Raw genomic sequence first — 26877 nt, 5'->3', positions numbered from 1 at the left:
GATGCAAGTGCCTATAAGAGCTGGGTATGATTATGATGACCACAGTCATGGGTGCATTAGAGACACTTGGATAGACCCAGCCTCTAATACATTTAAGGGGGAAAGGTGCGATGTAACAAGAGGGGCTCCCCAGTCTGTTTGTCGTATCCACTCGTCTCGTGTCAGGTATGTGGAGTGTAAGTTCCTGGGGGCAGGAGCTGTCTTTTTGTCCAGTGTTTAATACCTGCAGAAGGACATTCTGTGTCTCCGGACAGCAGTGAACAAAGGGCTTTTTGTCGGGATTTCCCGAGCACGGGTCTTAATCCGTTTCTCTCTCTCTTTCTCCCCTGTTTTATCTGCGCTCCGGCCGGCCCCATGTTATTTTTGCCCTCTCGAAGGCATGCGATTGATTTGTTGCCGAGAACTTGCTGCGTCCCGGCCTCATGTCTCAAGGCCAGGCGGTTTTGTTCCAAGCTCCCTCTCGAAGGCAGAGGCTCGTGCTGCGCCTGGCCCGGGGTAGGGCTGGTGGTCTCCTGACAGAGTTTTGGCTTGGACCGAGTCATGGCTGGCCCTGTGTGGATGGGAAAAGAGGGATCCCTGAGATCCTTCTCCTCTCTATGTCCACACAGGAGGCAGCTGCAGTTTGACTCAGGCCTGCCTTGCCCAGCCCAGACAGGGGGTGTCTGAGCAAGGCAGGGACAGTGGCCAAAGCCCCCCCCCCAATCCCGCCCCGGCTCCAGATGTCAACAGGAGGGGAGTGGCTGTAATTGCCCTGGCCAGTTCACTGCCCCCACCCCAGGGTGCCTCATATATAGGCCTAACTCCTCTGCTCTGCTGAGCACAAGAGATGCTGAGCCGCCCTCCGGCCCCGGGCTGCAGAGGCCAGAGTTGCCCATCTGCACAGTGGGGTTTTACAGTGTTCGGCATCTCCCAAGCCTGGCTAGGAGGCAGCCCCGCTAACCTTTCTTCAAAGCTTTTACAGAGCTGGGCGGCGCGGGGCGGGGGAGGGGAAGAGGGACGAGTCGGCTCGTCTGCTCCTGCCTTGCAATGCGCTGAGACGCAACTGGCGCGACCACCCGGCTCCCTCCCTAACCCGTCGGCGGGGACGACCCTGGGAATCCCAGCCGCAGAGCTGCCCCCGCTCTGGGCCCGCTGCTTGGTGATGACAACCTGACCGCTGCACTGGGACGGCTCTCGGCTTCTTCACAGCTCTCACCCGCCTTCTCTTGTTCATTCCTGTCTTTCGCTCCCTCTCTCCTTTTCCCTCCCGCTTTCCTCTGGGCTCGCTCATTTTCCCAGTGATTTGGACCCTGGCTCTGCCCCACAAAACCCCGATCCGGCCCCCATTGATGCTAGCGGAAGCTGGCTGGGTCCCACCCAATGAGCCTTTACGGCCAGCCCCCAGGTTCCCATGCTTCCGCCTCGCTCTGGGGCCAGCTGGTTTTCCTCCAAACCTGTTAATTCTCAGCATTGCAGAGGAGCTGGATCGGGGCCTGGTGGGTGAGGGCGAGCGAGCCAAGAGGAGAGGGGACTTCTGTTCCTAACGGGTCTTTGTCCCCCCCCCAGGTCCAGGCGGCAGGAGGAGGGGAACAGGGCGCTGTGGCCGGCTGGGCTCCATCGCGGCTCTGAAGTACGCAGTGGTCGGACTCTACCTGCTCGTGTTCCTGATCCTCGTCGGCGTCTTCATCCTGGCAGGTAAAGGCGCCTCCGGTCTGCCTCCCGCTCTGGGGAGGAGCGGAAAGGGGTGGGGAATGCCGCATTCGTACCGGAGCCTCCGCGGCTGCCTCTGGGCTGCCACCTCGTTCAGCCAGGCAGGGCTGAAAATGCTCGTGGTCCGGTACGAGCTGCATGAGCTCACTGCAGCGTTGGGTGGTTTCGAGAAGCCAGGCTCTGGCTCCAGCAGGGATCACCGTAGGGAAGGTCTCTGGCTGTGCTATCCGGGGGAGGACGGGGCGGGAAACGGGGGGTGATCACAATGCTCCCTTCTGGCTTTGGAATCCAGGACTCACCAAGGCACGAGTCCTCATGGCCCAAATGCCCAGCAGCGGGCGCCCTCTCCATCTCACTCTTTCACTACGTCGTCCCTCAGGGCAGCTGTCAGCCTGCAGCCCTGGGCACTGCCTTGAGTGACCGCACGAGGGACTGGTCCGGAGATGGGCTACCGAGAGCTAGAGGCTATTCCTGCCCGGCACTGGCTTGCTGCATCATCCTGGGCAAGTCCTGGTAAAAAAAAAAAGTCTCTGCATCTTCAGATCTTCAGGCACTAGAAAAAGGCAAAACATAACGAGTGGGCCAGATCCTCCTCTGCTTTTCCGCGGCTGCGTTCTTTCGCCGCCAGTCGCTGCGCCTCGGAGACCTCCCTCGGCAGTCCCTTAATCCCCCCAGCATGTCTCCAGGATCCTGTGTTTACTCCACCGCCTGGTGTCTTGGGTGTAATCGTACCCGAAGTTCAACCAGGCGCAGCGTGAGTGATTCTTGGCTCCAGAGGGCTGTGTCGCGTCAGGCCGAGGCGCACCACGCGGAGGATTAATGAGCAGCCTTGACCTGCCCCGCTCCCGAGCTGATGTGTTGGTTTTGTGGGCTGGGCTGTTTCCACCCGAATGTTTTGCAAAGCCACTTCCACTGCAATCGCTCCCAACTGCCACGAGGCCAAATTGCGATGCGGTGCTTGGCGGTCTGAGCCGTTGATTTCCCGCTGACCCTTGGAAGAAGCAACCCACCCGCTTCTTGTTTAGTTTGAGAGGCCTCCCGCCGAGAGCAGCATGGGCCTCCCGAACCCGACACCGTGGAAATCAAGTCCGGACTCCACACAGCTCTGGAGAAACGCCATCGCTCTGGGATGCACAGAAGATTTGTACGGCCCCTAGCAGAGTGCGGCGCCGTTCTTGGTTTGCCCTTTCGCACCACCATAATAAACGTGATTACTAATCATCATAAAGATCTCTGTGCGCATTTCAGCCGCATCTCCCAAGACTCGGACCCACGGGGCTACCCGGGATCTTGATCAGTGGCACAAGTAAGCAGGACCAAGTCTACTCAGTGCTAGGATCGGAAGCCTGCAAAGGAAACCCAGGTGTCACATGGGACATGAATCTGTAGGAGGCGCTTCCCCTCTGCTAGTGCCAACTCCAGTGCACCAGACTCCCACAGGCCAGATAGTCCTTGTCAGCCTGGGACGTGAGAGGCTGAGTCTAAGAACTCCCCCTGCCTGGGTCATCAGCATGGCTTGAATCCCTTGCCATCAGCACCGCTATCCTGACCTTTATCACTTGAGCTACAGGAGGAGCTCCATCAGCCAGTGGCAGTAGGCTGTTACCCCTCTAGCAGCCTAGCAACTGTGCCAGTGAGTTTCTCGAGCACACTCCTGAACTCGGCTCTCCCACGAGGCATCATGAGACCTCACTGTGAGGCCGTTGGCCTGGCCTGCTGCCACATACTTCTTGGAGGAAAGCGAGCGCGCAATATCTGCAGAGGGGAAAGAAACCTCCCACAGCTGGGGTGCAGTACTGGATCTGGGTTGAGTTCTTACTGCTAGAATGAGCTCGGGCCAGGAGGAAAGAATCAGGCTACCAACTGTGAGCCCCAGAAACCCTGCCCTGGACTAGGAGGCAGACGCACTGGAAACTCCCTAAAAGTGGGGGGGCCACCGGTGCCCGAAACGTGGCCCTGTCCCCCATGCCACCCCTTCCCCTGGAGGCTCTGCTCCCATGCCACCCCTTGTCCCTAGGCCCCGCCCCCACCACGTCCCTTTCCCCGAGCACCTGCCCTCGTGCTGCCCCTTCCCCCAAGATCCCGCCCCTGCGCCCCCCCCTTCCCCCAAGATCCCACCTCCGCTCACTCCTCTCCATCCCCTCCCCCCCCGACATCACTCACTCTTATGTCTGGTAAAAAGTGATGGGGCCTGTGACGAAGTGGAACTGTTCTTAATGTTTCCTCTAAATACCATGTGATTGCCTCAGTTTCCCCAATGCATTTCTTAAGTCTCCAGGGTGCATAAATGGCTGACACACTGTCTCCTGTCAACAAATGGCTGGGGCCCTTCCCCCATGCAAAGGGATGGTTAAAGGTGAAAAAAGAGATCAGGTGACCTCCTGGCCCGGGAAAGAGACTAAGGCCAGAAAGGAAGGTCTGGAGGGGGTTTCAGTTTTGGGCTGGCTGGGGACGGGAAGTGAGGGCAGACGTGGGGGTCTGGCTCGCTGGGCCCCAGGATGGACTCGGCTGAGGGGTCCTGTTCTCTGTACCTACAAGCTCTGTTTTAGACTGTGTTCCTGTCATCTAATAAACCTCTGCTTTCCTGCCTGGCTAAGAGTCAGTGTCCAAGGCGGACTCGCTGTGGGAAGCGCACGGAGGGGCAGAGGATGCTGAATGTTCCAAGGAGAGACCCAGGAGGTGAAGCCGTGTGAGCTGCTTGCCCTGCAGACAGTCTGCTCCGAGGGAGAGGAGGCTCCCCAAAGTCCTGCCTGGCTTGGTGGGGAGCAGTTCCAGAGCATCCCCCCGGGGACTCTGTGACAGGGCCATGGCCCCCTGGTCCTCCCTGTTCCGGCACCCTGCTAGGAGGTTGACATGGGCCTGGACTTTGAAACACCTGGCAGAGACACTGTCCCTACAAAATCCATCCTCGAATGTGAGTTCTGGGTTTCCTCATCCTACATGGGCCACCTGCTTAGCTGCATGCATTCAGCTGCTAGTTCTGGACTATAACATAGAGCACCGAATCCTTGGGCACTTAGCACACAGCGGGACCTCCCAGAACTTTGCAGCAACGGGGGACATAGAACCCAGCTCCTCCTGTTTCAAAACCCTGGCCTCTTCGGCCAAGGAGAATCTCCACTGGGAATTCACAGTATAGGGTCACTGAGACACGTCAGCACCGGTCTCATTCAATCCAGCAGAGGGTGTTGTTAACGCATACACCGCAGCCTGTTCACTACAGCATTTACTATGGGCGCTCAATAGCACTGGGTACTTAAATGGAAGCAGAGCTAGCACGTGGTTCCTTCGACAGTTTACAAAAGAATCCAAGCAGTATCTTCCTTCCGCCCTCTGTTCACAGCCCCCCTGACCGGAGCATGAATTAAGAGACCATTTGGGCTGTGACTTCCAGACTGGTTTGCAAGCACGTATAGATCATCTACAGCAGGGATCGGCAACCTTTGCACGCGACCCGTCACGGAAAGCGCTGGCGGGCCGGGATGGTGTGTGTACCTGCAGCATCCGCTCCCATTGGCGCGTTCACTGCTCCAGGCCAATGAGGACTGCGGGAAGCGGCGCAGGCCAAGGGATGTGCTGGCGCTTCATGCAGCCCCCATTGGCCAGGGATGGTGAACCGCGGCCAGTGGGAGCTGCGATTGGCTGAACCTGCGGACGCTGCAGGTAAACAAACTGTCCTGGCCTGCCAGCGGATTTCCCTGATGGGCCGTGTGCCAAAGGTTGCCGATCCCTGAGCTACAGGATCCATGTGTGACGTTGCACTCTACATGAGTTTATGAAAATATGCTAATGAGTGTGAATATAATGTAACTGGAACATGCTTCATGCAAAAGGTCTCTTGTAAGACATCATTACAAAGCTTATAATCTACTGAGTGTGGTCATCTTATTTGTATGAATGTATCATTCTTGTATCTGAAACTAGGAATATGAAATATAACTCTGAGGGCCTGTTGTAATTATGCAAAGTGTGGGCCATTAATGGTGGTTTGGAATCTCGATGGCTCCCATCAACCAGGACAACTGACTGTGGGTGGCTCTGTTTGCAGGCAGCCTCCCTGTGAGCCAGGCCGGGAAGAATGAAGGCTTGGGGGGGGTCTCACAGTGATATGTGACCAGGTCACCTGGTACTAGAATCCATCTTTAACCTGGTGCTTTTCCATTTAGAAAGGGGGGAGACCCAGAAAGGGACACAAGTTTCCCACCTTGTGCAAAGCTATACAAGGGGGTGGAACAGAACAAAGGAGGCTGCAATCATGAGAAATCGCCTAGCTACCACCTGAGCTGGAACAAGGGCTGCACCAGGGGAAAGGATTGGGCCCCGGCTAGGAAGGAGTCTAGTCTGTGAAAGAAGCTTATTGGAAAATCTCTGAGGGTGAGATTTTATCTGTAATCAGTTTCCTAATGTATTAGGCTTAGACTTGCGTGCTTTATTTTATTTTGTTTGGTAATTCACCTTGTTCTGTCTGTTACTACTTGGAACCACTTAAATCCTACTTTCTGTATTTAATAAAATCACTTTTTACTTATTAATTAACCCAGAGTAAGAGATTAATACCTGGGGGAGCAAACAGCTGTGCGTATCTCGCTATCAGTGTTATAAAGGCCGGACAATTTATGAGTTTATCCTGTATAAAAAGGATTTATTTGGGGTTTCGACCCCATTGGGAGTTGGGCATCGGGGTGTTGGAGACAGGAGCACTTCTTAAGCTGTTTTCAGTTAAGCCTGTAGTTTGGGGGCACGTGGTTCCAGGGCCGCCCAGAGGATTCCAGGGGCCCGGGGTCTTCGGCGGCGGGGGGCCCTTGCGTTCCGGGACCCACCGCCGAAGTGCAGCCCGGTCTTCGGCGGTAATTCGGCGGCGGGCGGGGTCCCCGCCGCGGGTCTTCGGGGCACTTGGGCGGCGGGTCCCGGAATGGAAGGGCCCCCGCCGCCAAATTACCGCCGAGACCGAGCTGCACGTCGTGGCGGGTCCCGCCGGCGGTGGTCGCCAGTGGGGTCCTTCCACCCTGGGCGGAAGGACCCCGGCTGGCGAGACCGGGAGCGAAGAAGCTCCTGCGCCCTCTTGCCCCGCCCCTCTGGGTGGCCCTGACACTATCCACCCCAGAACACCCACAATCCAACCCCCATTCCCTGCCCCTGACCGCTCCCCCAACCTCTGCCCCCTCCCTGTGCCCCGACTGTCCCCAGGTCTCCCTGCCCCTTAGCCAACCCCCCCGGCCCCAGCCTCTTACCCCCGGCTCCCTCCTCACCCGGAGTCTCAGCACCTCGCTGAACAGCCGCAGCGTGTCCCCGGCGGGGCCTGAGCTCCGTCCCGCTCAGAGCCGCGTGGGGAGGGGCGGGGCTGTGAGCTCCACGCCGGCGGAGGAGCTGAGCTCAGCCCGAGCTCGCAGCCCCGCCCCTCCCACGCGGCTCTGAGCAGGGCAGGGCTCAGGGGCCCGGCGGAGACATGGTGCAGCACTGTCTGAGGACACCGCTTGATGCGCTGAGGCTCCAGGAGAGGGGCGGAGGCGGGAGCCTCAGCTGTTCTCTTGGGGGACCCTGCGGAGCCCGGGGCCCGGGGCAAATTTCCCCCTTTGCCCCCCCCTTTGGGCGGCCCTGCGTGGTTCAGACCTGGGTCTGTGTTGCAGCAGGCTAGCGTGTCTGGCTCAGAACAGGCAGGGCACTGGAGTCCCAAGCTGTCAGGGAAAACGGGCTCAGAGGTCATTTCAGCACATCAGCTGGCAGTTCCCAATGGGTTTTCTGTGATCCAGCCCGTCACACCATGCAGCACCCGTCCATCTTCCAAACAAACCCTCTGCTTTCTCAATATTGACAGTCTTCGTACTGGAAAGCAAGGCAGCCTGGAAGCGGGCCATCAGCCTGCTGTCAAAGCACAGGATACGCGGCGCTCCGGGGTGGGGAAGGGAACTCTTGGAAGGCAGGGTGGGCCTCATGTCAGTTGTTGGTATGTTTTTATTCTCTCCCTGCTGGGAGTAATTTAAAATATGCAGGCAGGTCATGTGATTGGAGGCAAACCAGAGCCCGGCCCCCCGTAACACATACACACAAACAACCCAGTGGAGCTTCCCCAATGCCAGGTGCCTATGGAAACACCGACCCGCTCTTCCGCGGTGGTAGGAAAACCACATCGCCTGATCCCCTTCCCTGGTATTGCTCCTTTTCACTTTGTAAAAGGGTTTAACCCATGGAACTCGAGCCAAATCTCCAAAGTCACCATGCTGCCAATAGTTGCTCTCCTGGTAGGGGCAGCAAAGAATCCTGTGGCACCTTATAGACTAACAGACACAGGTGCCACCGGATTCTTTGCTGCTTTTACAGATCCAGACTAACACGGCTCCCCCTCTGATACTCTCCTGGTAGGGTTGCCAACTTTCTAATTGCACAAAACTGAACACCCTAGCCCCGCCCCTTCCCCGAGGCCCCCACTCTCTACATTCTGGGAAGCAGGTTGCAGTGCGGGAGGGGGTGAGGGCGCTGGGCTGGGGGTGCAGGTTGGGGGGTAGGGCCAGGGATGACGGATTTGGGGTGTGGGAGGGGGCTCTGGGATGGAGCAGAAGGTTGGGGTGCAGGGTGGTGAGGGCTCTGGGATGGGGCCAGGGATGAGGGGTTGGGATGCAGGAGGGGGCTCTGGGTTTGGGGGTGCTCAGGGCTGGAGCAGGGATTGTGGGGTGGGGAGGGCTCTGGGATGGAGGTGCAGATTGTGGGGTAGGGCCAGGGATGCAGGATTCAAGGTGTGGGAGGGGCTCTGGGCTGGGGCAGGAGGTTGGGGTGCAGGGGGTTGAGGGCTCTGGGATGAGGGTGCAGGCTCTGGGATGGGGCCAGGGATGAGGGGATTGGGGTGCAGGAGGGGGCTCTGGGTTTGGGGGGTGCTTAGGGCTGGAGCAGGGGATTGTGGTGTGCGGAGGGCTCTGGGCTCGGGGTGCAGATTGTGGGCTAGGGCCAGGGATGAGGGATTTGAGGTGTGGGAGGGGGCTCTGGGCTGGGGGTGCAGATTGTGGGCTAGGGCCAGGGATGAGGGATTTGAGGTGTGGGGAGGGCTCTGGGCTGGGGGTGGAGATTGTGGGGTAGGGCCGGGGATGAGGGATTTGAGGTGTGGGAGGGGGCTCTGGACTGGGGCAGGAGGTTGGGGTGCAGGGGGTGAGGGCTCTGGGATGAGGGTGCAGGCTCTGGGATGGGGCCAGGGATGAGGGGATTGGGGTGCAGGAGGGGGCTCTGGGTTTGGGGGGGCTCAGGGCTGGAGCAGGGGATTGGAGTGAGATGGCTCCCAGTCAGCAATGCAGCGGGGGTGCTAAGGCAGGCTTCCTGCCTGTCCTGTGACCACAGACTGCGCTGCGCCCCAGAAGCAGCCAGCAGCAGGTCCGACTCCTAGGCGGAGATTGACAGGTGGCTCTGCATGCTGCTCTCGGCACCACCCCCCAGCGTGGAGCCGGTGCTCGGGACGGGGCAGCACGTGGAGCCCCGTGGCCCCCCCACCTAGGAGCCGGACCTGCTGGCCGCTTCCGGGGCGCAGCGCGGAGCCAGTTCAGGAAGGGACTAGCCTGTCTTAGCTGGGCAGCACCGCCAACCTGACTTTTAACAGCCTGGTCAGCGGTGCTGACCGGAGCCGCCAGGGTCCCTTTTAGACCAGGTGTTCCTGTCGAAAACCGGACACCTGGTCACCCTAGCTCCTGGGCATGGGCAGAACTAACCATGGGCCTGAAGGATGCTCAGGGAGGCTGCCTGGTCAGAGAGTGGCTCCACCCCAGAGTTAGGTCGCACGCAGTCGGGAGATTTATGGGGTTTGCTTTTAACTTAGTTGCAGTGGCCTTCTTACCACATCCTGTCTAGGAAGCCTGGATCTGTTGGAATCTGAAGGGCAAGCTTCCTGGGGTCAGTCCTTCCTTCTGGGTCACACAGATGCAGGAGGACGTCAGCTGGAGCTTTTAGTCCCTTCCCCCTGCCCCTCCTGTTTTTGGTTGAATATTGTTATTGAACCAAGAATCCTGACCCTTTCCATACCAGGAGTTGTGCAGGGATGAGGGAACTGGCCCCCTTAGTCCAGGTGTATTGACAATTGTCAGCCCCACAGCGGCTGCATTGGACAGGCAGCCACAGGAAATCTGTAATGTAGCCAACTCTGTCAATAGGCTGTGCCTGCCCTTCAGCACCCCCTACTGAGTTAGCACTGTGCTGCGGGTACTCTCTGCCTCAGTTTCCCTTCTCAGTAAGCCAGTAGCTCCATTCAGGCACCTTTGATGCAAGGATACCCTCCTTGGGGCTTGTTTAACCCAAGCTCATGATTTTGGGGGACCCAATGCATGAGTTTTGAACGTTTGGAATTGGTCAGACTGAATCTGTGCCCTAAATTAATTAAAGCACCTAATTAAGACCTTTAATCTGAGGCACTCAAAGTGCTCTACAAACAGATTAATTCATTCTCAGTGAACTGGGGATCACAAGAGGGTAAGACCTCCATTTTTAAAGATGGCCTCTAATTTTGGCTGCCACTGTTTACTGAAGACACTTACCCACAGGCGCTTGGCTTTCAAAATTGCTAAGTACTCACCCACTTCCACTGAATTCACTGCGGGGTGCTCAGTATAATACACTGGCAAAGTATGTGTCGTGTTCCTCCATAGTGGCTGGTTTACGTAGAGGATAAAAACCAACTACTGCTGACAGCAAAAGGAGTTATTCCTTTAGCTCAAGTGGTAGAGACCTGTGATTTGGTATGGAAAGGCCTCAGTTCAAACACAGCCAGGGAAGGTTACTTCAGCAGCTCTAAAAATCTGTCCTCTTCCCTCTGTTTGAAGTTGGGCTTCCAAAATTACAGGCTGTCTTTGAACATCTGGCCCCAGCCATGCAGTAAAACAAAATGCAGGAGTCCTGGCTTCCAAGCCCTGAGTCCATGCGAGAATCCAGAATAATAAAAATAAAGCCATGTGGGGCAGGGATTGGCTGTAGCAGCCCTCTATGTAGAGAGTCCTGCCCCCTTCAGTGGGGCTCCGTGCTAGTACCTAGGTCCATGCTAGCAGATCCCACTGTTGGATGAGGGCCTATGGGTGAAATTCACCCCTGTGGACAAGGCCCAGCACAAAGCCCTTAAAACAGGACATAGCCAGCACAAGAGGCCAGGCTCCCTGTGTAGGGTGAATTTCACTCACAGTGAGCACAGACAAGCAGCAGAAGCCCAAAGGACCTGAAACCAGATTGCTAAAGAAGTAAAAAAGGAGAGTTACAGGCACAGAGCAAGCAGATGGAAGAGAAGTAGAGTGAAATGATGCTGAAACAGCAAAAAATATATCTATATATATAAGATTTTTATATACCAGTCCATCAATCCATCCTCAGCAAGATGAATTTATTAACTTAACGAAAACACCTACAAACTACAGGCCAAAACAGACAAGTTTCTACACAGCTTGAGTTCCAGCCTTCTCTCCCTTGTTTACCAGGGACCATACCCTGGCGGGAACGCTGTACTGCCCTGTGATGGGGTCTTCCCCCCACACCAGCCCCCCAAAGGTGAAGGAAGCTGTGAAAGGGTCCACACATAAGGGGTTAGGCTGGAGAAGCAACCCCTGATTGGAAGATGGAGGTCAGGTGAGCAGGTGTAGGCTGGGCTAGGATAAAGCCAGAAAGCTGGCCACAGAAATGGCTGCTGCAAGGAAGTCTGCAGCCACCCTTGTGCATTAGAGAGGGAAGGAGGGAACCCAGGGAAACAATAGGACTGTGGGAGCCTGGCTGTGAGGGAAGGGTGTACCCTGAAGAGGGAAGGGGGAAGAAAAAGCCTGTGGGAGGTGGAGTAGGAAGCAGCTCAGGAAGAGAGGAGCAAGGTTGGGGCCTGAGCAACCCTTGGCTGCATGTTGTAAGGTCTCTGGGCTGGAACCTGGAGTAGTGGGTGGGCCTGGGATCCCCCCAGCCACTGATGGGTGGGGGAGGGGCATTGCCTGGACAAAGGGTCCAGTGGGACTCTGTAGCCCAGAAGGGGGAACCCCATAGTGAGCTGGCCGGGGGGCTGAGTCACAAAGAGGCAGCTGTAGCTCTGGGGTGAGAGAGAGGGCCCAGAGCGAGGGAGAGGACAGCGGGGGAGAGACCACAAGGGGAGGCGTCGGACCTAGAAGGAAACGAATTCCCTAGAACATCCAGGAGGAGGCAGCACCCATGGTGAGTGTGTGCCCTGGGACAAGCCCACAGAGACATCTGGTGCAGGGTTGGGCAAAGTTTTTGGCCTGAGGGCCACATTGGGGTTCCAGAACGGTATGGAGGGCTGGGTGGGGAAGGCTGTGCCTCCCCAAACAGCCTGGCCCCCGCCCCCTGCCTGCCCCCTCCCACTGCCTGCCCCCTGACTGCTGCCCTCAGAACTCCCGCCCCTTCCACCCCCGGTGCTCCTGGTCCCCCGACCGCCCCCGCCTGGGACCCCCCACCCCTACCTGCCTCCGCGGGACCCCACCCCTATCCAACCCACCCTGCTCCTTGTCCCCTGACCGCCCCTCCTGGGACCCCCACCCCGAACAGCCACCTTGGGGCCCCACCCCTATCCAACCCGGTGCTCCTTGTCCCCTGACCGCCTCCTGGGACCCCCACCCCTAACTGCCTCCTTGGGACCCCACCCCTATCCAACCCACCTGCTCCTTGTCCCTGACTGCCCCCCACCTCTGCCCCCATCCAACCACTCCCTGTCCCCTGACTGCCCCCTGGGACCCCCGGACCCCCATCCAACCTCCCTGCCCCCTTACCATGCTGCTCAGAGCAGCAGGACTGGCAGCCATGCTGCTGTGCTGCCCAGCAGGAGATCACAACCCTGCACCCAGAGCACTGGCAGCATGGCAGGCTGAGGCTGAGGCTGAGGCTGAGGCTGAGGCTGGGGGGAGGGATAGCTCAGTGGTTTGAGCATTGGCCTGCTAAACCCAGGGTTGGGAGCTCAATCCTTGAGGGGACCAGCTGGGGATAAGTCCTGCTTTGAGCAGCGGGTTGGGCTAGATACCTCCTGAGGTCCCTTCCAACCCTGATCTTCTATGAGAGGGTTAGGGGCAAGTCTGGCCAGGCAGGACAGTCCTACCAGCCAGATGCAGCCCAGAGGCCATAGTTTGCCTAATGGCTCAATAGTGTAACTCAAGGAAAGATGGCACGAAAGGGAGTGACTCCAAAGATGAGGGCCAGGAAGGAATTTTGCCCCAGGTCAGGCTGGCAGAGACCCTGGGTTTTTTTCCCCCCCTTCCTTTGTAGTGTGGAGCATGGGTCATTTGCTGGTTTGAACTGGAGTAAATGGTGCAGTCTCTGTAATTTGAAGTATTTAGATCAAGATTTAAGGACTGCAGTAACTCAGCCTGAGGTTATGGGCCTGTTAGAGGGGTGGGTGAGGGTCTGTGGCCTGCAATGTGAAGAAGCTGCAAAAATCCATCTGTAAATATCACTTTTCGAGTAGATAAATGGTGGAGGTCTGAAAACATGAAAGGACGGCACGTGGGGCCAGCAGTCTGGCCCGACGCAGGTTGGCAAAGAGTTAATACTCCGGTGCCTTACAAGGGAGGACATTTGCCTGTTAAAGGCATTCTCCTGCAGATGGGACCACGGTCCCTCCCTTCTGCCTGTCTTTGGCCCTGGCATCACAGGGCCATTGTTTAACCTCAGCGTCCTGGCCAACGCTGGGTCTGAATGCCCCTGGCTGACTGGGAGCTTGATCCAAAGCTCATTGCTGCTCATTTCAAAGAGCTTAAGATCAAGCCCCTGTCGCCAAGTGCTCTATGGGTGTGCCCCAGAGCCAAGGAACGCGGCCACGAGTTCACATCCTACCCAGCTTGCTGGTGATCAAAAAGTGTTACCTGTCTGATAGGCACTTGGTGATCTCAGCTCAGTTCCCGGGGACCAGGTATCCACATTGCAAAAACCAGCATCACAGTTCGAACGAGCCTAGATGTTCCTTCCTGCAGGGGGTACGGTCCCAGCAGAGAGGCTGAGAACTGAACCGACAATGGAGCCTGAACTCCGTTTGTGTGTCCCCGGGTTCAGATCGCAGCAGGGATGGATTCTTCACGCAGAGATGAGATCCTGCGATAATGCATCCTCTAACTGGACCTTTCCGAGTCACCCCTGTAACCCCCCCCCCCAGTCTTTCCGGCCCCGTTCCTTTCCCCATTCCTTGTTGTTCCGGTGGCAATGCTCCAGCCTGTCTTGTTTGTCCTCAAGCAGCTGTGTCCACTCGCTGTGCCTCCCAGCTTTCCAGGAAAGCAACAGGTACTTCCATGTCTAAGGGCTTTGAATGTTTTGCTGCTGCTTCTTAGGAGCTTAAAAATGCTGAGTGCTCTCTCCCAAAGACCCATTCCCCGAGCCAGGCAAGATCTGCATTTTCGAATGGTAGGATTTTATTTCCTCCTGCATTGAAGACCCCAGGAGCCTGCCCTGGCCCGGAGCACTCAGCTGGCCTGCACTGCCAGCATCCCTGTGAAAAAGTTCTTGTACCACCTGAATGTAAAAGTCAGACCCGGGCCCCTAGTTCCCAGCAAAGTGCCCAGCTTGTGCTAGAGGAAGCAGGACCTGAGGTGAGCAAGTCAGGGACTTACTGAAGCAGAGAAGCTTCTGTTTCTACATAAAGAGCTCAAGCCTCTGCTCTGCCCATCTCCACTGAGTGCAGCAGAGATAAGGAGGCTGCAGAGGAGCTGGCTCTGCCCCTAGAGAAGCTTCAGAGCTACTGCAGGGGAGCAGGTGTGTGATGCTCTTGCAGAGCCAGGAGAGAGGAAAAAGAGATGATTGGCTGGATGGGCTGTCCATCACCCAGAGAGACAGGGGAAGAACTCCCCCCCCCCCAAAGGGTTCTGGGTAGGGATGCTGTCTATAAAACTCCCTGGCTTGTGGCTGGGAGTCAGGCTTGTGGGAGGATGTTTTGCCTGGAAGATTTGCTGTCTGTTATGTTATGGAAGGTATTTCTTGTTGGTTTCTTTAACTGAAAACAGTGGTGGTATAATATGGTCTGGTCACTCCCCCTTGCACCCATAGCCTTTACCCCACAGCATGACTCCTTTATGCCAGGGGTGTGAGCGGGTGGCAGAAGGCAGATACGCTGGCTTTGTGCCACCTGGGGAATCTTCAGCTGGTTGTTACACCAGCCATGTGGGGCTCAGTTCTGAATTGAGTGGTGTGAAGTTGTGGATTGCTGGTCCTTAAGACCGCAACCCTCTAGGCAGAGAACAGCTCCAGCATAGGCAGTGATGAGGATAACCTCCCCTGCAGTTTGGCTTCCAGGTCATCTGTTCAAATCTGGCACAGCTCCAGTCTTGACTAGCCGTCATCCCATCTGATGGCTTGTTGCTGACCAGGTGGTGGGTCTCAGCCCAGTTCCTAGCACACACATACCACAGTAAACCTTTTTATCAGCCCCAGCAAAGATTGTGTGGGCTTCAATAGAGCTGGGGATTTTCAGAGCTGTACTCTGGGGATTTTCCATCGGAATGATCTTCCAACACAAAATGCTCTTTTTGCAAAATTGGAATTTTCCATGGGGAAATTTCAATTCCCCCCCCCCTCCAACAATTGTGGGTTGTTTTGTTTTTGTGTTTTTCCATTGGGAGAAACTAAATGACAGCACCTCAGCTACATGGCTGGAAGGGTCTCGTCAATCTCACTTTAAAGGGAGAAAAGTAAATTGAGATTCTTCCAAGCAAGCAGCTAGGGAGCCAAAAAAATCCCATTTCAGTTCTCCCAAGACAGAATTTTTTGGAATTTCTGCACCACGAACAAGTGGGGTTTTAAATTTTCATCCTGGATCAGGACAAAAAACATCATAATTCTTCCCAGGGCGGAAATTCCATTTTCCAGCCAGCTCTGCTCCCCAGTCCACTCAGAGGTGGCTGCAGGTCAGAAAGCAGACGCATTCCCTGGGGGAACGTTCTTAGGAAGATGATATGGCCCATAGCCTAGGCTGTAGCTCTTGTGGGGATAAATGACTTTAGTCTCCAAGGCTGCCTGGCTGGAGCCCGTCATACATTCTAAAGCCATAAAGGACCATCTTGACCATCCTGACTAGCAGAGGCCAAAGAATCTCGGAGTGATTCCTCCATGAAGCATAACAGCTTACGGTTGTGCTACAGCATTCTGCAGGCACTAAAGTTCGTGCTCAGAGAAGCTGATCTTTAGTAGTTGTGACACTTTGAGTATCGGCCAGGCCAGGCCATTACCACCTGTCCTGGATCCTCGGGTGCCTTAATGCTGGGTTGTGATATCTCAGAGCCCTGACCTCAGTAGCCAGCCCACAAGCACATCTCACGCTGGCTTCCAGCAGCCTGGTTAGTCCTTGCAGCATGACCCACCCACCCCAAGCAGCCCTTCTGGTCCCCAACTCTGTCCATCCTAAGTTCTTAGCTACCAGGCACTTGGCCTTTACCCCTCTCATTCATTCCCTCCCAAAGGTGTGAAACCAGCCCCCAGGGCACCAGCTTTTTATGGCACAGACACTGGGGTAAGAATAAATACAAAGTTTATTTATTAGAAAAAATCACAGGTTCAGAGATAAAATAGTAAGGAAAAGCGAATACAAGTGACAGAAAATAAACATGAAGATGCAACTCCCAGCTTTTTATGTGCAAATCAGAGACATTTCCTATTCTAGTACAAGTCACCGTTTGCCTTTGAACAGTTTCCCCGTGTGTTTCACAGACAGCACCTGTCAAGTGACTGTCCCTCAGCTTCCAGATGAAGGCCTCACTTTCAAGCCTTATTTTTAAAAGGCTTTCTCCCCTACCCCTTTTCCCCCACCCCCTTTTTTTCCCCTCCTGGCATGGTGACTCCTGGTTTTTAAAAATAATCTGATTTTTAAAAAAGGCTCCAGAGGCAATCCTGGCAATTATGGGCCAGTGAGTCTAACTTCAGTACCAGGCAAATTGGTTGAAACTACAGTAAAGAATAGATTTTTCAAATACATAGATCTGCACAATATGTTGGGGAATAGTCAACATGGCTTTTGGAAAAGGAAATCACACCTCACCAATCTATTAGAAGTCTCTGAGGGAGTCAATAAACATGTGGACAAGGGTGATCCAGTGGATGTACGTGGATTTTCAGAAAGCCTTTGACAAGGTCCCTCACCAAAGGCTCTTAAGCAAAGTAAGTTGTCATGGGATAAGGGGGAAGGTCCTCTCATGGATTAGTAATTGTTTAAGAGCCAGAAAACAAAGGCTAAGAATAAATTAATTTTTCAGAATGGGGAGAGGTAAATAGTGGTGTCCCCCAGGGGTCTGTTCTGGGACCAGTCTTATTCAACATAGAATCATAGAAAATTAGGAATGGCAGAGACCTCAGGAGGTCATCTAGTCCAACCCCCTGCTCAAAGCAGGACCAAACCCAACTAAATCATCCCAGCCAGGGCTTTGTCAAGCCGGGCCTTAAAAACCTCTAAGGATGGAGATTCCACCACCTCCCTAGGTAACCCATTCCAGTGCTTCACCACCCTCCTAGCGAAATAGTGTTTCCTAATATCCAACCTAAACCTCCCACACTGCAACTTGAGACCGTTGCTCCTTGTTCTGTCATCTGCTACCACTGAGAACAGCCAAGCTCCATCCCCCTTGGAACCCCCTTTCAGGTAATTGAAGGCTTCTGTCAAATCCCCCCTCACTCTTCTCTTCTGCAGACTAACATATTCATAAATGATTTGGAAAAAGGGGTAAATAGTGAGGTGGCAAAATTTGCAGATGATACAAAATACTTAAGATAGTTAAGTCCAAAGCAGACTGTGAAGAGCTACAAAGGGATCTCACAAAACTGCGTGACTGGACAACAAAATGGCAGATGAAATTGAATGTTGATAAATGCAAAGTGATGCACATTGGAAAACATAATCCAAACTATACCGATAAAATGGAGTGTAAATTAGCTCTTACCACTCAAGAAGAAGATCTTGGACTCATGGATAGTTCTCTGAAAATAACTCCTAAATGTGCAGCAGCAGTGAAAAAAGCAAACAGAATGTGAGGAACCATGGAGAAAGGGATCGATAATGAGACAGAAGTTGTATTGTAGCTGAATGGTGGCAGATCTGTGCAGAAGACACAATGACGTTAAGCCGCAGCATGGTGAAGTCTAAGGAAGCTGCTTTCCATTGCTTCAGAATATAAGGGAGCTGGGCATGGCCATTGCTATCAGTCTAGTGAGCCAGCTGGCTCCCAACAGCTACTCCCTGGGAGTAAATTTCTCGATAAACAAGGCACCCACTAAAAGAATCTGTTGCATGTGACCTTTCCAAGGCCTTGCCTTTATCTGCTTGTGAGGCACCGGGCTCAGCTGTTTCATTCCAGGTGACATTCACACCACGTAAATAACAACAGTGTGATTTAGGCCTGAGCACAAAACAATTTGGCATCCTGGTATTTCCAAGAATATGCTGCAGATTCCCTGTTAGGGAGAGCAACTTTCCTAACTTGGCTCGAGCTAGCATCATGTGACTCCGAATACGCTCTATGTAAAGGGACAGAAGAATGAGCAAACCACTAAAAATATCTTGAATTACCTTGGAGACTTGCAAAACAGGATGTAATAGGCTGGAGATTTAGGCTGGTTTAAAATTTGGCCTGCTTTTAATATCCTCTTTTGCAAGACTCAAGAGGTTGTGCAGTTCTTTTGGCTAATTCGTTTCTATACACTCCTGAGGACGTAAACAATCTTACTCAAGCTGTATTGGTCTGTTCTAGCCACTTGACAGAAGAGAGAGGAGAATCGTAAAAAGCAGAGAAGGAAAAGAGTGTCAGATTTATAGAGCAAGATCCATAGGCTTTAGCGCCAGAAGGATTCATTGTCTCCTTTGACCCCCAGTAGAGTACAGGCCGGAGAGCCCACCCAGTGATTCCTGCTTCTAACACAACTTATTGTTGAGCCAGCCATATTTTAGAAAGACATCAGTCTTGATGTAAAGACTCCATCATAGCCTTTGGTTAGCCGTTCCAGGGGCTAGTCACTCGCATTGTGAAAAATGTGCATCTTTCCCGTTTGAATTTTTCTAGCTTCAGCTGCCAGCCCCTGGATCTTGTTTTGCCTTTGTCCACTAAAGAGGCCTCTAGCGTCAGACATTTTCCCCTGTGTGTCTGTGTAGAGCATGATGAAGCCATTGATGCTCTTGTTAAGAGATAGAGCTGAGTCAGATCTACTGGGTTGCATTCCTGACTTTGCTGCAGACTTGCTGTGTGACTTTGGGTGTGTCATTTCATCACTTTGTGCCCCAGGTTTGCTCCTCTGTACACTGGGAATAACAATTTCTTACCCACGTCACATGCTTTGTGGGGTTCATGCATGAGTGCTTATAAAACACAGTGAGATTCTCGGATGGAAGGGACCAGAGCGGAAATGCAGAGTATCGTGTGTATCTCTGGCCCATGCAGCACTGATGCCTGGCTTCCCCCGGCCTTTTCCCAGCCCACTTCAAAGGGCTTGGTGGAGATCATCTCCGCAGCTTCCCTTTGGGGCACAAAGAATCTCTGCAGTAAAGGTTTTGCCTTTTGTCTGACAATGGAGAATACCGTCCGCGAGTGAATTCTACCTGGGAGAACACTAAAGCAATGACTGCTGCACTGCCCAAATCAACTCCATCTCCCTGACCATGCTATGTTCAGAGCAGCATACATGTCTCAGGCCCAATCATGAGTCACCAGCAGGAATTGGACCTGAGACCTTCAGTGCTAAAAGCATGGGCCTCTGCCACGTGATCTGAAGGAGTAACTTCATTAGCTGGTAACAGTAGAAGGCTTTTATCTTCTATATGGACAAACAACAAAAGGGGGACATGTTACACACATTGAGCCAGTGGCTCATACATGGCAAATCCTGCCCATAAAGAGCAACAGACTCAGCTGTCAAGGAGGTCGCCTCCCAGCAAGGATGGGGAGCACGGTTAGCTGGCCATCAGCTAACCTAAACAGTGCGTAAAAGTTGCAGGTGTATCTTTGGAGGCATATGACACCTTCAGGAAAGTTCACCTGGCCTTCTCCAACAGCCTTTGAATCTCAGTTCCTTTGATGCAGTGGTGAGCAATTTAGCCCTGTTTCCCAGAGAGCGTCTCCAAAAGCAGAATTCCCAGGGCTATTCATAACAATAATAGTTCACAGTCCTATGGCACTTTGTCTTGAAGTACAGAGGGGAGAGAGAGAGAACACTCTCCTACCACTGAAACGTGGCCGTCTGAGGGCTTGTCTTCACAAGGACATAAAGGTGCGCTAAAACTCACAACGTTAAACACCACTCAGTGCAGCTAGGGACAAATCCTGTTCGTTATTATGCCAGTACCTAGACCAGAGCCCTGTGCAAACCCAGAGAGGCAGACCCAGCTAAGATGGCTTCCAGTCTCAACAGCCAGTCCAGAAGGAGACGTGCCGAGCCTAAGAACGCACAACACGTCAGCCACGGAACCACCCCGCCTCTGACCAGCACGTCAGCGACTTGTGCAATCCCAGGACCATCGGATTTACCAGCATTTGCTGGAGAACTCTCATCCAAGCAGCCAACCAGCTCGAACCTCGCCAGAACGAATGACATCAAAGGCTAAGGATTTATGGTCGTTTGGATCTTCCAGCACCTTCCAAAGAAAATAACGTCTCCCACTAGCTTGTATCTGAGAGGCGTTGTTTTTCCCAGATGAACAACATTCCTCCCCACCCTGCTTTATGAGAGGGTCTCTGCCTTCCAGGCACCATTCAGAGGGGATAAATCAGATTCTAACCCTTCCGGCAGCCCTTGGACAGAATGGACATTCCTTTCGTAGCTGGAGCAGCCAGGATGGAGCTAGAAGGCTCCATCCGAAGAAGTGGGTATTCACCCACGAAAGCTCATGCTGCAAAACATCTGTTAGTCTATAAGGTGCCACAGGATTCTTTGCTGCTTCTACAGGATGGAGGGGCCTCTCTTTTCTCCACCTGACCAGCTTCTCCTGAAAGGAGAATGTGTTTGCTGAGAGTGGGAGCTGATACATACACATCATTTCTAGCCCGCTGAGAAACGTGGAGGGGAACCCAGGGTGGGCAATGCTCTGCCAGGGCTGTAGGCTGGAAGACACTTCTTAACTCCTCTGTGTTAGCTCAGTGCAGGTGCACATCTGTGAACAGGGGGAGAATTCGACTCCTGCTAAAGTAGATTGAGAAAAGGAGACCGAAGGCTTATGTGGCCTTAACTGCATGAATGATTTATTGAAATGAACAGAGCAGTGAAAGGAGCAGAGCTCAGTTGCTCCTCCTCCAGACCGAGGGCTGTTCTCAGCAGGTTCAGCTCAACGATGAGAGCAAAGAGCATCGGCATCATAGCAATCGCTATTCCTGTGACTTAGGGACACAAAACCAGTGGGTGTGGCCCAATCTGAGTGTTTGGGCATGTGCATTGATACACCCACGTGAGTATATGTGAGACAGACGATGAGTGCAGATGTGTGCACATGTCACTAAGACATGCGTGTGTGAGAGGGAGATTATGGGCAAGTGTGTCAATATAACTGTAAAAGTGAACACAAACACGCACGGGTGCCAGACAGTGTGACATGGCATGTGGCTAGCAGTGATGCGATGGTGTGTGAGGAACATGCACGTGTGTCGAGGCGCATGACAGCGTGTGGGTGAGGATGCACCTTTGTGCATCATGTCCATCGACATGGGAGGGAAAGGGAGTCTCTGCTCTCTGACCCTCGTCCTTGCTGCTTCTGCCTCAGGGTCTCTGGACCCATCTTCACTTGGAATCTAGCTTGTATTATTTAAAATGATGTTCAACACGATCTGTCCCTGTCCACACTGAATGCCAGGAGGTGTTTAACATCGACTCCTCAAAGTCCTGCGCTAACATGTTTTCTAGTGGATCTGAGCCCTCGGTCCTGTTCTTTCCCACCCTCCGGTCCAAGCTCAGCCCTAGGCCCCACTGCCCCGAGCTCACTAGATCACCTGTCTGCAGAATGTGTGCGGGAAGGGGAGAGCCCCATTGGGTGATTCGGTAGCTGGTTCGCCCACTTCTTGATACATTTCAAGCCCTGCGGGTTACAGTGGCACATCGTTTTAGGGCTGATTTCCAGGGATTTTGTGGCGGTATAACTATTTCAGTTAGGGATGTGGGTTTTGGGTTTACCAATATATAGAGCTGGTAGAAAGGTGGAATTTTCATTCCAGGGGAAATTCAGACATTCCAACGTTTGTTTTCATTCCAATTTAGAATGAAAGCAAAAAAGAAATTGAAATTTCCCATAGGTCTTGCTCACATGCTCAGTGTCTAAGTGCCAAATTTGGGCTCACGAAGGAATTATCCCCCAGGTCAGACTGGCAGGGACCTTGGTTTCCTTTTTCTGCAGTGTTGGATGCAGGTCTCTTGCTAGGATCAGCTGGGTGTGCCTCACTTAATCAATTCCCTGCCATTGCGGGAGGCCTCGGTCCCTCCTGTTCTCTGCCTGTGGCACATAATAGCTTAGTGTCCTATGAGCTGCGGTCCAGTTCTGTTTGTGGAGGTTGGTGCAGGGGGGCTGGAACAATTTGTATAGTGGGGGTGCTGGGAGCCATTGAACCAAACTATAAATGGTGTATATGATGGAAACCACTTCAAGTCAGGGGATGTGGCAGCATCCTTAGTTTCAGCACCTATGGGTTGGCGTGCAGATGCTGGGTGGTGTTGGTGGTCTGTGATCTCCAGGAGGTCAGATAGATGATGCGATGGTCCCTTTCTGGCCTCCAACTCTATGGCTTTATGAAATGCAAATTGTCAGAAAAATCTTATTTCGTTCCCATTTTGACTTTAAAAACAGAGGAGCACTTTTTAAAAATTCAAATTTGGAAAATGAGAATTGAAATGTTTTCTTCTGATAGCCTGGAAACGGAATGTGTTGCTGTTGTCAAAACGCTTGGTTTCCTTTCTTGGCTTTAATGACATTTCATCAAAATGTTCTCGCGAAATATTTCCATGTTGGTGACATGGCATTTTCCGACAGAAAAACGTTCCACTGGAAAACTGTCAATCAGGTTTTCCAAACTCGTTATACAAGTATAACCCCCAGTGCGGATGTGATTACACTGGTGCAAAGGTGTCTTATATTGGTGTAACTTCATCCCACCTGTTGGGGATGATCTGGATAATACTTAGTCCTGCCATGAATGCCGGGGCCTGGACTAGATGACCTCTCATAGTCCTTACCAATCCTACGATTCTGTGAATACCGGTTGCCATGGCAGGCTTCCTGTATGAGAAGCACCTTCATGTGACTATAATTGCATCCAGCCTAGCAGGCGCTGTATCACTTTAACGAGACCTGTTGTCGGAGATGAGCACATGGGCTGTCATGCCCAATGGTTGGAGCAGGAGTTCGGCCTAATGGGCAGAGCAGGAATAGAAGCCCAGCATCAGAACTGGAGTTGGAAGTCCAGAATAGGAGCTGAGGGTCAGAACTGGAGTCAGAGGCCAGATGCCAGAGCCAAAGGTCAGAGCTGAAGTCAGGAATTGGCAGCAAGGGTCAGAGCCAGGTTACCCAGAGTTAGGCAAGAGCAGGGCTGGGAACAAGCAGGCACAAGAGGAGCTATCTCAGCCATGGGTGAAGGCTTTGAGCAGCTGCCAAGCTGCTGCTGGGCTTAAAAGCCCGTCTGCTGACTCCTCCCACCTGTCGGGCAGTGCAGCCAATCAGGCAGCCTACTGCAGGCCACCTGTGTTCCTTAGACACATTTGGTGGTTCTCCGTACAAAGGTGAATTTCACCCCACAGGGGGAATGATGTTTGGTTGGCAAAAGATTTTCCACCTTTATTTTTTCCCTGCTTTGACAGAAACACTTTTACCAACCCCCCAAAGTTTCCCCCCAAAGCTTGCTTGAAGCTGCAAAAAAATACCAGCTCAGAGATTTTATAGCACTATCTCCCTGGGTTTAGCCACTAATTGCACATAAAGGTGCTTTGGGCAGAGGGGCGACTTAAGTGGGGCCATCGACCTCATGCTGTCTCTCTGCCCAGGGATGAATTTAAGCCACAAGTGTTTGTTGAAAACCTCAACCCCCGCCCACCCCAGCCCGCACATGCACAATGTTAAAATCTCCAATAACTCTCAGCAGAGGCTGTTGGCTTGGCTTTGGACAAGCTATTTCCTTTCATCTTAGGCAAACCTCTTAGCACTGAGATCTGATGCAAGTTCCAGTAATCACACCCCAGGGGCTAATAACAAGTAACTGTGCTTGTAATGTCAGAGTCCAGTTTGCTAACCTCAATATTCGCGCTGACCTTCCATCTCCTTTCATGTCTGTTTCCATTGGATTCATCTAATATACTTTGGATTGAACACAAAGGTCCATAATCTTCACACCACTATTTCCTCCTCCATGGAGAAACTCGATTTGCCTTTTAAAATATTCTTGATTAAACAAGTGGATTACCAACAGACCCAGAACAGAAAAAAATGGATTGTTCCTTAATTGGCAGCTTTCAAACACTAATGCCCCATCTATACATCAAAACTATCCATATTTAACTATAGTTTTGGCTTCACTGTGTTATGACATGGTTTTTTTTCCCCCACTTGTGTGAAGCAAATCATCTTAAAACATCCACAAAACTCATTATCCTCCTCCAAAATTCTCTTTTATCATAGTCGTAGATTCCAAGGCCAGGAGGGACCATGGTGACCATCTAGTCTGACCTTCTGGATGACACAGGCCAGAAACCTGCCCCACAATAATTCCTAGAGCAGAGCTTTTAGAAAAACAGCCAGTCTTGGGTTAAAAACTGTCAGTGATGGAGAATCCGCCACGACCCTTGGGAAATTGTTCCAGTGGGTAATTATTCCTCTGTTTAAAAATTTACACTTACTTCCAGTCTGAATTTGTCCAGCTTTAACTTCCAGCCATTGGATTATGTTAGACCTTTCTCTGCTTGATTGAAGAGCCCATGATTAGATATTTGTTCCTCAGGTAATTCTACTCTGTTGTGAGGCCTACACGAATCTTGACACGTTAGGCTGCTGGTGTTCTGGGAACACAGCCTATCACGTTGACCAGTAGTGTCTCATTATTTCCTATCTGCCTGTATCCCTCTGTTGTCTCTTGTCTTATACTTAGGTTGTAAGGCCTTTGTGGCAGGGATGTGTCTGAACAGCCCCTAGCACAATGGGGTCCTGGCCTGTAATACAAACTAATAATAATAATTACTATTTTCAGTAGGGCCTAGAGGAGCAAGGGTCAGGACTTTATTTTAGGTGCTGCACATCCGTCAAATGAAATGACACTCCCTGAGCCAAAGAGCTTACAGCCTAAACTGGTGCTGAGCCGTCTGGTGGAGAAGCATGTTTTACTCACCATGGTTAAAAAGTAGAGCTTGTCAAAAGGTTTCTGTTGAAACTGTCAGAGAATATTGTCTTTTTGACTAAACAGTTGAGTGTGAAAACTGTCTACTGGCCATGGAAAGTTTCAATTCTTTTTTGAAAACCCAAATGCCCCACAAGTAAAATGTTTTTGTCTGAAAATTGTAATATTTCTACAGGGCCCCCCAGAGGATTCAGGGGGCCTGGGGTCTTTGGCGGCAGGGGGCCCCCTGCCGCCGGCCAAATTGCAGCCGAAGACCCAGCAGTTCGGCGGCAGGTCCTGGGGTGGAAGGACCCCCCGCCACGGGTCTTCGGGGCACTTCAGCAGCGGGTCCCAGAGCGGAAGGACCCCCCACCGCTGAATTGCCACCGAATACCCGGAGTGGAAGACGTTCCGGGGGCCTGGGCCCCATGAGAGTTTTCCGGGGCTCCCAAAGCGAGTGAAGGACCCCACTCCAGGGGCCCCAAAAAACTCTTGTGGGGGCCCCTGCGGGGCCTGGGGCAAATTGCCACACTTTCCCCCCTGGACCTCCCTCCCCCGCCCCATCTGGGAGGTCCTATATTTCTATCCTGAAATGCCTGTTGTAGTTTGGCTTCCTCATGCGCTCATTCTCCTCTGTGGGTCGGGCTCCCCGGCTGGACTACATCTCCCAGGATGCATCACTGCCATGAGACAGGGCCTCCCATCACCAAGAAGGGAGCCCATGATGTATCACGGGAGATGTAGTCCATTGAGGGAGCCTGGCCTATTGAGGAGAATGGGGATTATGAGGCACCAGAACTACAACTCCCAGAAGGCACTGCAGCAGCATTTCAGAATCTAAATATTTTGATTTTTGGATGAAATGTGGTTTCGTTTGGTTTCAAAACTCCAAAATTTACCAGGGGAAGAAAAAAAATGTTTGGACCAGCTCCAGTTAAAACATGATTCTCTTCATATATTTAAAAAAAGGCCACAACCATATTTAAACACGGTTATTTTTGTTGTGCAGATTATGCCAGAGGGTCAGTTAACATTACAAACGCAGCCATCATCAGAGCCCCAATTTCAGGATGGTTGTTCCCAATCCCAACCCAATTAAACACAGTCCCGATATGCAGTGAAGATGGGTTTGCCAGAACACAAGCAGAGAAAAGAAAGACAGTTTAGATGAATTCAGGTACAATATATTACCTGTAGGGAATGTTTTCAGGTTTGTACATGGCCAGAAAAGAAATCTCTACCTCTATATATTTTTGTACTGCTAGGGCTTGATTTTTCTTTTAGAACTTTTACTCCGTGCAATCAGTGGGGTTTCTTCAGGCAGGTGTATTTCGGAAAGGAAATGCTAGCGTGACCCAGAAATAGGGCTTGGTCCCTTAGAGCCTGATCCAACACCCAATGAAGCCGATGGAAAGAATCTCATTCGCGCCAATGGACTTTGGATCAGGCCTCTGCAGCTCTAGATGACACGTGCCACATATTCTTAGGGCTGGGCTGAATCTCAGCAGTTGGATCTAGGTCCAGAGCGTCCGGGAAGAGGCAAGGTACCAAACTCCCGCGAACGCTGAGGGCGTTCGCATCCAGCAGGTCTGATCAGAGTCAGGACATTGTAACCCACTGGAGCAGAGGTGACAGACACTTGCTGTGAATGGGTGAGGTTTGGGGCGGGGGTGTGCATGGAGGAGCCTGGGGCACAGAGTGAGCTTGGGGAGCGCTGAGGCCCTGGCAGAGGCAGGAGCGCGGGTGGGGCAGACGCCTCGGCCTCAGAGAGGTGTGGCAAGCTGGGAAAGTAGCAGGGTCCGAGTGTCTGCAGCGACATGGGGTATGGCTACACTGCAGCTGGGTGGAGGCTCCCAGAGTCCAAGCCCGCCCAACCCCATGGCTCCAATCTCCGGTGGCCAGCCCGAACCGCCAGCGCTGTCCACTCTGCTACCGTTAGCGTGCTAGC

General features: G+C 52.8%; 1 protein-coding gene across 1 annotated transcript in view; it reads left to right on the top strand.

The window, feature by feature from the left end:
- LOC120393799 (scavenger receptor class A member 5-like) overlaps positions 1-26877 on the top strand; it is a gene marked incomplete at its 3' end in the record, with an annotated part of 96645 nt that overhangs the window by 32752 nt on the left and 37016 nt on the right. Inside the window, exon 3 of the mRNA XM_039518286.1 lies at positions 1546-1674. Within this exon, the coding sequence (XP_039374220.1) occupies positions 1546-1674 (129 nt within the window). The remainder of the gene's footprint in view (positions 1-1545; positions 1675-26877) is intronic.

The sequence above is a fragment of the Mauremys reevesii genome, unplaced genomic scaffold, assembly GCF_016161935.1.
Source record: "Mauremys reevesii isolate NIE-2019 unplaced genomic scaffold, ASM1616193v1 Contig31, whole genome shotgun sequence".
Taxonomy (NCBI): domain Eukaryota; kingdom Metazoa; phylum Chordata; order Testudines; family Geoemydidae; genus Mauremys; species Mauremys reevesii.
This window is presented reverse-complemented; position numbering and strand designations above follow the sequence as displayed.